At 39.8% G+C, this 9,846-nt stretch overlaps 1 protein-coding gene across 1 annotated transcript in view; it reads right to left on the bottom strand.

The window, feature by feature from the left end:
* Positions 1-2,384: 2,384 nt before the first annotated feature.
* BBS7 (Bardet-Biedl syndrome 7) overlaps positions 2,385-9,846 on the bottom strand; it is a 52,762-nt gene continuing 45,300 nt past the window's right edge. The window contains exons 15-20 of the mRNA XM_075616033.1: positions 9,665-9,804; positions 7,387-7,551; positions 6,517-6,626; positions 5,881-5,984; positions 4,031-4,154; positions 2,385-3,389 (exon numbers count right to left, since the gene is read on the bottom strand). Coding sequence (XP_075472148.1) covers positions 3,256-3,389; positions 4,031-4,154; positions 5,881-5,984; positions 6,517-6,626; positions 7,387-7,551; positions 9,665-9,804 — 777 coding nt within the window. The 3' untranslated portion in view covers positions 2,385-3,255. The remainder of the gene's footprint in view (positions 3,390-4,030; positions 4,155-5,880; positions 5,985-6,516; positions 6,627-7,386; positions 7,552-9,664; positions 9,805-9,846) is intronic.

Here is a 9,846-nt window from a genome sequence, read left to right as displayed (position 1 = left end):
AGATGCCAATTCTAATTATTAACTTCTGGAATTATTTCACTGAGGGGCTAACAACATATTGCAAAGTAATTCAAGTGGTTGAACATTATACATAACATGAATGCTTAACAATCGCTCTGATGAAGTAGTAATATTAAAGTAAAGTAGTTTGCCTAAAATTCAGGGATATTTCTCCAAAAATGTTTTTTTATATGATTTGGGGCCCCTCCTGTGATATATATATATATATATATATATATATATATATATATATAAAGTAATATATACTAAAAACATAATTTTGTCCTCTATTTTAGAACTGATGAGACGTGAAAAATAATTATAACACAGCAAGAGTTGCTCCAACTACATAATCAGTGCTGCAGTATGATCGGACGCTACTTTCATGAAACATATCAATGGTTGCTCCTGGCTGTTTGTTGCATGTGAAGTTTGGTGCTTAAAGCAGATTAGAATTCTAGAGAGAGTTGTTTCAGAGGAGGCCAGCTGTGCCAAGGTAAAATTTGTTGTAGCAACCGAAAGCTCCTGGGTCACTGACACCAACCATCAGGGACATTGCAAGGCTGTCTCTATGACTCTGGCACAACTGAAAAGACTGGGTACTATTGTTAAAAGCTGACTCTTTTCAGCATGTGTAAAAGGACAAGGGGGAGGGAAAGACAGCTACAAACCATTTTCTGTTCATTAAAGGGCCGGTTAATAATCCCCCCACTGCACAGCAAAGCCGTTTCCTAAAACCAACCGCCAGTAACGGGTTCAGTTAGAGGATGGGGGCAAACAATATTGGGAAATAAATATGAGCACTATAGACTAGGCTGGAAGATTACCTTTTATTTTTCCCTTTAAGGAATGAAAAGGAACTTTGGCTACATCCATATAAAACATCTATACATGCATTATAAATATGTTTGTGCGGGCTATGACCTTATTTGAATTCAAATAAAATCGATACACCACAAGCTAATGATGAAGTCACACGTAGCATCATATCTTTGTGCAATGCTCAGCTATATAACACCTAATCTCAGACACGCTATTCGAGAGGGTTGGGGTTCCTTACAATGCATCTGATCTCAGACACTCGATTGGAGAGGCTTGGGGTTCCCTATAATGCATCTGATCTCAGACGCGCTATTAGAGAGGGTTGGGGTTCCTTACAATGCATCTGATCTCAGAGGCAGAGGCGCTATTAGAGAGGGTTGGGGTTCCTTACAATGTAGACAGAATTAGGGGGGTGAAGCCCTTTGGATACTGTGGCTACCAAAACCGTGGTGGTATGATTATGTAAGTCTGTGGTGGCAGGAGGTAGACATCCTTCATAGTATGAAAGCAATAAGCAACAAAGATATATCCGTATAGACTAATGCAGGGCGGGGGGCCAAGACCGGGGGAAATACCAGCGAGCACGTCCAGGGAAATGCCCAAAAGTAGATCCCTATGAACCGGTATGTATAAGCCTCACCCACGCCCTGTGTCACGGAATAAACCCAGCAGTCAGTACTCACGACTCCTTAGTGATCTGCCAATAAGCTGGTTTAGAGTTGCCCAGCGGTCTGCTGTGTGGTGATGTCCTCGCGTGCTCCAGCCGGAAATGGGAGAGGTAGATGAAAAAACAAGTGACGCCGCGGTCACGGCTCCTCCAAACAGCCAAAACGCATGTAGAAAAATAAAAAACTTTATTAATTCAACAAGTGAACAACAGCTATAGTCAACCTCTGACGCGTTTCGTCCGGGTTACAGACTTTATCAAAGCCCTCTTTGATAAAGTCCGTAACCCGGACGAAACGCGTCAGAGGTTGACTATGGCTGTTGTTCACTTGTTGAATTAATAAAGTTTTTTATTTTTCTACATGCGTTTTGGCTGTTTGGAGGAGCCGTGACCGCGGCGTCACTTGTTTTTTCATCTTCCTTACAATGTATCTGATCTCAGACACGCTATTAGAGGGGGTTGGGGCTCCTCAGAATTTCACAATATAATTATAGGGTTCCTTACCCCCCAAAAAGTTTTTTAAATACCCACTGCTCTCGGTCTTTATGCCTATTTTCACAAGCAATGCCCTTGTGGAAAAGGGCAAGAAGAGCTCAATGAAGTGGTTCTGTAAAAGTGTTAGTGTTATGTTATGTCTTTTTATTAGAAAATGTAAGGGTACATTTTTTGTGTTTTACAAACAATAAACCTCTAACGTAAATCATAATATGGATGTACATAGTTACATAGTAGATGAGGTTGAAAAAAGACTTCCGTCCATCAAGTTCAACCTATGCTAAATTTAGACAACAGATAATGATGATGTAGTTGCCGTATAAGAAGCACTCAGCAATATTGCACTTGAAAATACAATCTATACACTGGTTAAGAAAATGAAGAAAAAAATAGACTCCAATTAATGTTTATACGCTTTTTAATTTTTTATAAACCACTGCATGTTTAATACACTGAATAATTTAATAACATACTGTATATTTATAAAACGTATACAATCTAAAGAAAGCGTAATTGTGTGAAAATACAATTTGTTCCCAAAATCATTTTGAAAATGATGTGCTTTAACTAAAATTAAGTTATTAGCAAAACAAAAAGGGAGTAGGATTTTAATTCAAAAAAGTCCTGCAATCACATTTGTTTCCATGATCCAGACTCTAAAATCCTAAAAATAAATAAAACAGTAAGTCTAACAATCAATAAAGGGACTAAAATATTCTAAACAAGCTGATGAACAATGTTACATACTCACTCCAGCATGCTGGGCTAATAATTTTGCCCAAATATCTGGCATAAATGGACGCCAGCTGTTGTGTTTTTATATTGTAGAGCATAGTATAGACTAGAGTGATGTACTGTAACAGGTAAACCATGTTATTTTCTGAAAAATACACATTTTTTGTCACAGGATGCTCCTTTGACCTCTTTCGAGTGGGTTTCTGGCTCCTCTGACAGCGGAGTTACACCTTTGTTTTGCTAATGTGATTTAACTGCATATAGAAAACATTTTCACAAACTGAAGGCCGATCTCCTAACATAGGAAATACAAGGTGGAAAAGGATCATCTTCAAAGACGGAATAAACTAACACATTGAACATGTAAAAAAAGTGCTGCCTATATTAATCCCTTGTGTGCCAGAAAGGGCCCACGCAGGATTGCTGTACAATGCACTGCAGGCCTCGCTGGCACAAAAGGGGGTCAAATAAATACTATACATGATTGCCATAGTTAAGCTTCAGTTCTTTTGCCTTTTCTTAACTTCTTACACTTCTTACGCAGCATCAAAAAAAACCATCAGTGAATTCTGGTCATAATTGTCCAAAATCTCCAGCAAGAGAGGAACTTTTGTTTTCACATTTGTGCCTTTGAATTTGAATTTGTCAATGAAGAGATCAGTAATCATGCCTGCAAAACAAATGGGAATTTTTTTTAGTGTGTCCACATGCTACACTATTCAAACAAGCCTCAACAATTACTATGCACAGCTATCCCATTAACTCCTTCAGTGTATAACTGTAGTTTTTTTTTGCATAGAATAGCTACTTGGGTATGTTAAACGGTAAGCAACAGAGCAGTACAGACACAATGAATAACTGTACAAAATGTAATGTATAGCAACTTGGACCAGTGAGGTAAAGGGATTCAGTAGAAAGTGCAAATTGAGTTTTTCAATGATTAAACTTCGGGATAGATTCACAAAGGGTCGATATAGCTTTGGAAAAGTTTTTTTTTTTTAATTACAGCCGTATAGACCTACAATTATTCATTAATAAATGAGTTTGGATATTTGCATACGTGAAAAATGCACTCAGTCTGTGGTAAATGATGCTTGCCAAACATACTGAAGAGCCAAAGTGGTCAATTCAAAATGATGGATTGTGAAAATGTAAGGATCACAGAATGTGCACTTTAATTTTAACACCTCGTTTCAACTTCATGTTTCAGTTGAACTATTTAGTGTGCAGTTATTCCTGCATTATAAATGTAAATACGTTATGGCAGGGGCCATGCAATAGGAAATGATTGCATGCACTGGGGAACCTCACCATAAAGCCTTTCAAGATGAGCAGGCTGTTTCTTGTACTCCTCTTGGAGCTTTTCAGCCTCTTCTAAAATACAGCGATATTCTGGGATCAGAAAATCCATGTTGCCTTCATGAACCTGCAGCTCCTTATATGGCAAAGAAAGAAATCACACAGATCATTTGTTTGCTTGGAAACTAGCCACTTTGCTGCTCGAAAGGTTTGCAATGCCTTTCCAACAGTGAAGGTGTTGAGAAAAATACAACTAACGTAACCCTTTTGCAAAGCTAAGAGTTGCTGAGCTCTCTGACAGCGAAAGGGTTGAAGAAGATATTTGGCCGGTCTAAAAGCAAATTTCATACAAAACGGATAAAGTTAGAAGTATACATAAAGCAAATCTGGTCTACAGTATGCTCTGGCCAGTGTTTCCGTCTGAGCCCAGGCCTTATGTGGTAAATATGAAAAAAGGAATACAACATGTATAAAGGTAATATATGTCACGTGAGGGGTTATGTCAGATGTGAATATAAGACATTTGGAAAAACACTTTTCATACAGATTTAGCAGGTGTTTGACCTGTTAACGCAGAATAACAGTATTGTGTGCGGTAAGGCATTGTTTTCAATAGCGCACACGGTCGTAAAGCATCAGTGTTGTGTGTGTGTGTCTATGTATATATATAACATAGAAAAAGAACAAAAAGCACTCCGTAATAATAGTCACTGGTGTGGGTGCAGATCCTATAATGAAGAATAAGCAATACGATACCGTTTGGAAACGAAATCAGCAGGCAGCACTCCAGAATTGAACAAACAAGTGTATTGAAAAAATAAACACAAAACCAATGTTTCGGTCCAGGAATGGGACCTTTGTCAAGGTGGTGCCACCTTGACAAAGGTCCGATTCGTGGACCGAAACGTTGGTTTTGTGTTTATTTTTTCTATACACTTGTTGGTTCAATTCTGGAGTGCTGCCTGCTGATTTCGTTTCCAAACGGTATCGTATTGCTTATGTATATATATATATATATACATATATATATATATATATATATTTACACACATATACATACACACACAAAACAGAAAGGGACAGCGCGGGCTCCATAGTGTAAAAGGTAATAGGTTTATTATCACAGTGCTAAAATCAGTTCACTAACAAGATATCAGTTGAAAACACGCCTTGGACAAATGCATCAATTGGTTGCCCTTCCTCCCCCCACCCCTTTTTTTTCTCCTTTTGTGTCCTTTTTCTACCCTTTGATCCTTGTCATATATGGTATATGTCTGTTTGCTTTGTGTGGTTTGTTAATTTTTGGTACAATATTATTCACCTTTTTCCTCACTGATATTGACCGATTAATACTAGTTTGGCGCTGTAATTTTTGCTATATATATATATATATATATATATACTAGCTGATATACCCGGCGTTGCCCGGGATGTAAATCCGTAATAGGTAGTATTTCTAAATAGGGTAAGGTGTCCCCCAGTGGGCGCCCCAGGGGACAGTCAGCCCCGCTGCGGCCGCCACTGCCCTGCTCCTCCCGCCGGCATGGAGTTGCGGATGAGGGGGGGGGGGGGGGGGGGAAAGCCGGCGGGGAGGTGAGGTTTGGGTGATGGTGGGGGGTGATGAAGAGAAGAGTGTGCCGGTGGTTGTGTGTGTGTTTGTGGCCAGCTAAGCAAGGCAGCCAATGAGAGGCGTGCGGGGGCGGTTCTGGGCCACGGACCAATCTGATTGGCCTGAGGCGGAGTGACGGGCCAAAGGCCAAAAATATATATAGATATGTCTGTGTGTATCTCTCTCTCTCTCTCTCTCTCTCTCTCTCTCTCTATATATATATATATAGAGAGAGAGAGAGAGAATCACATACCTTAAGGGAATCAATTAACTGCACTTTTTTGGCCAAGAGTAACTGGTATTCTAGCTTTGGATGAATCATTTTCAATGTGTGGCCGACAGATTCTTCATTTATATCTGTGCAGGATAAAAAACACAAAACAAGAATGATACTTTTTTAATACAAGGATTACAATGGCGGGTACTTTTTACATTTAGCATTTTTCCAGGCTTTGTAAAAAGAAGCTAATAGACAAACTATTTATATAATAGATATCAGTAGTGCTATGTATGTTTTAACAATATTCATGATACTACTTTGGAGCACAATTCTTGCTGTTGCAGTGAAAACTTTAAAGGTCATTTGATTAATTTGACTAATTTTTAATCTTATTTGATTAAGATCTTATAAATGAGCCTTTGAGACAATAAAAGTTATTACAAGTTCAGACACAGCGTGAAAAGGATAAAGAACGGAGACGTTGTTTTAAATTAGAAGCATTATAACATTAGTGCATAGAATAACTACAATCTGTGAAAAATCATTGTTTATAAACTGAATAAAAACACGGTAAATAGTATTTGCATGTTGTGCTCACCTGCATGAAAAGAAAAAAAAGCTACCATGTTATTGGCATGGCAATGAAAGGAAAAATAAATACTTTTTTACCATATGATATGTTTAGGTTAATTTTTCTTTTAGTGGCTTCTTTCGAGAGTACGTCTTTCAGAATAGAGATTGTGGAGATATTATCCGATTTAAAAACTCCCTCTCCTTTCCTGTAGCAAGAAAATAAAAATTCATGTCAAGTAGGACACCGGAGTTTAATGACAGCTTGCTGTTCACAAGGATTGTCTGCTATATTTCCCATTCATAGAAAAAAATGTGTTCCCACACATTTACGACTGGGTCCAAAGTCACATGTAAAGTAATATGCAAACCAAAAGGTAATATAAGTTAAATACAGGTTTTCCAAATAGTTTGCAGTGCTTTTCACATCATCCGTTGCTGGTATTGCAACACTCTGTTTCATTGAAGCTGTTCCCTATTTTTACACAGATATATCCCTTGTTTTGCTTGGAAGTATCTCATCATGTGCATACATAAAACCTTTGAAACAAGTAGGGATCTACACAAATGTAGTGCATTGGCCCATATTTACTAATCAAATGTCATAAGACACCTTCTGGCGCTGGATGATATAGTACATTGACTTGAATGGGCTGCAAGGTGTCTGATTGCAGTAGACTTCTTAGTAAACATGGCCCATAATGTTGAGAAGCAATTTTGGCACATTCAATATAGTATGTAACTGGTTTACCACCCCAGTGGGGTGCATGGTCTCGTTATTATTAGGCCTCTGGTAAAGGTCACTTTTTATTACTGAGAATGTTTCTTTGAAATGGATGGCATAATTTTACTACAAATAAAACTATACACAATAAAATGGGGGGAAAGAAAACTAACAGCTTTAATGGAATACGCTTTCCAGACAGTGCTTGTACAAAGTGGCTTTGGGAGCCAAATCTCCGCGCCTACCTGTAAGAACATTCAAGCTGCGTATCCAGAAAGGTATTCTGAAAGTAGAAAGTAATAGTCTCTTCCACTGGAGTTTTCTCAGGGACTTCAGGCAGACAAAACACCCCCCAGGAGTGAATTTCAGCAAAGCTGAACTGGCCGGTCAGGCTCAGCGTATTCATGGGTCTGAAATGATTGTGAATAAAGTTACTGGTTGTCATTTAACTGACCATTTGAATCAGCAGCGCAGAAAATTAGTCCACTTTGTTCTCTGACACTTTCGCCACTAAAATCTGTAGTAGTTATGCGCCAGATATTCTACTGTAGCCCCGGTAAGAAATGGGGGCTATATATCTTTCTCCTACTGGTGTAAGTCCTGCTAAAGGCAGGCCGCCAGTAGTTATCATGGGTTTCCCCCCGCTTCAAGCCCTGCCTTGATTGGTGGAGGTAGGCCCCCTGACTCTGTTTGGAAGGCATGAGACACAGGGGAGGGGCCTGCTGACATCATGAGGGGTGGGGCTGACTAAACTTAGTGTTGCCTGTTCCTGTAAGAGACAAGCAGTTCTGTCCTGGGTTCAGAAGTGTTGGAGTGACTGACCAGAGGGTCATGATAGTGATACCTGTGCTAGGAGAAGCTAAGGCTCAGCCTGATTATAGCTGATAGCACTATAGTGCGGTGGACCAATGCCCCTCACCCTGCTCAGGGGGTGAGGGGGGGGGATCTAGCCTCACCCAGAGGGAATACTCCTTGGGGTGGGTGTCGGGAGTATTGGAGCTCCATACAGCCCATCCTGTGGGGGTACAGCTTGGAGGAGAAGGAGAGGAGGTCAAGACCCTGTACACTGTACTTGAGTGCTGCTGTGCATGAACTGTTGCTGCTATTGCTGGCTGAAGAATAAAGAGACATTGCTGCTTTTACAAAAGACTTGTGTGTGAGACTGAAATCTCTCGCCTTGAAGTAAAGGACTCTCTGGAAGGATTTCACCCTACATCCTAAGGGCTTACCAGAGATGGAGGCGCTGCACCGTTGCTGAGCAAGATGAAGGCATATACCCCAGAAGCCTGTCCCTGTTATCCCCAATACCATCGCGGGAGACTCAGGCCCTCCTGTTCCTCACAGGTACGCACCACCATAGTACACGTAGCCAGCCCTCACTACACCCTAGGGGTCCAGTCTGCGACCGGGGGGGGGGGGGGGAGGACGGACATGGGTTACACTACTCTTGGTTTTTTTGTGGAAATCGAACTCTAAAGAGGCAAGATAAGTGAGGACACTTTCCAGTAAAATAACCTTTTTTATCTCAAGATGAAACAAGTCATGTTTTTTTTTAATCTTGCAAAGCTGCATCAAAACATGCTCTATTTAAAAAAAAAAAAAAAATGAGTCCTTATTAAAAAGGTTTTCCTTATCTGGTGGTTGACCATTTGGGATTAATTTACATTTACCCATTTGGGATTACCCTTACACTGTATATATACTGAGTGCCGATTCTGTTTTGAACTGAGTTTCCCTGACTATTTCTATTTGACCATTTGGGATTGCGCTAACACTGTGTTTTGTTTGCAAAGTCATTATGATGCCATCATTAGTCAGTCATACAGCTAAACATAAATAACAGATATCCTAGAATTCAGGAGACCTAGAGAAAGCGAAACATTCTTTTTCACAAGATATAAATGAGATAAAGTTATAGTACGGGTGACGAAATCTTTCTGGGAAGCCAAATACACCGATAGGATGTTGCAAAATAGTTTTTGACCCAATACATGGCATTGCCCTTCTAACAAAACAGAGAATCTTCATAGACTATTAGATATCCATCTCCACACAGAAAATAGATTTTTCACTGGGTTGACCGTGTGTGTTTTTTGTGTGTTGCCCACTCCTATATTTCTAACACACACTAATAAGGAGCAGAACAGTCCTTTTTTTGTTTGAGCATTTCTCTTTGCATGGTGCCAATTGTAATAATGGTGGGAGACTGGGATTAAGAGATGAAAGTGTTCCCATGAGCCAATAGTGCTGTTTGTGTCTCTTTTCCCCCGGTAGGAGAATCTATGCAGGCTTGGAAGTGTGGAGGTTCTCAGTATTCATTTAAAATAGAAGAATGTGCAATTTGCGGTGGGTACCAAATATAAAACTGATATTTTATATGCTATGCCAACTGTACAATGTCACCTAATCGAGTGAAAAAGAAGCAGCCTGCAGGTTTGGCTTCCCAGTTCAATGTGATTTATTTTGGAATGGTTAGGCTGACCATTAAGAGTTTTTATGCTCCACTTCATCCGTAAAGTTTACCTGTTGTGATCAATAATGTGTGTCCTTTGATGGAGAGATAGAGGCTTAATCTGGTACTGACGAACTTGACAGGTCTTCGGTTGAATTCTTGGCGTTATGTAGGCTTGTAGCGTGCCATACTGTCCCTCAATTGATCGAATCTGCATCAATAAATAGTAACCCAACACAGAAAGTGCTGAGGA

The sequence above is a fragment of the Ascaphus truei genome, chromosome 1 (genome assembly GCF_040206685.1).
Source record: "Ascaphus truei isolate aAscTru1 chromosome 1, aAscTru1.hap1, whole genome shotgun sequence".
NCBI classification, from domain to species: Eukaryota; Metazoa; Chordata; class Amphibia; order Anura; family Ascaphidae; genus Ascaphus; species Ascaphus truei.
Note: the sequence above shows the minus strand (reverse complement) of the source record. Positions and strands in the feature narration are given on the sequence as shown.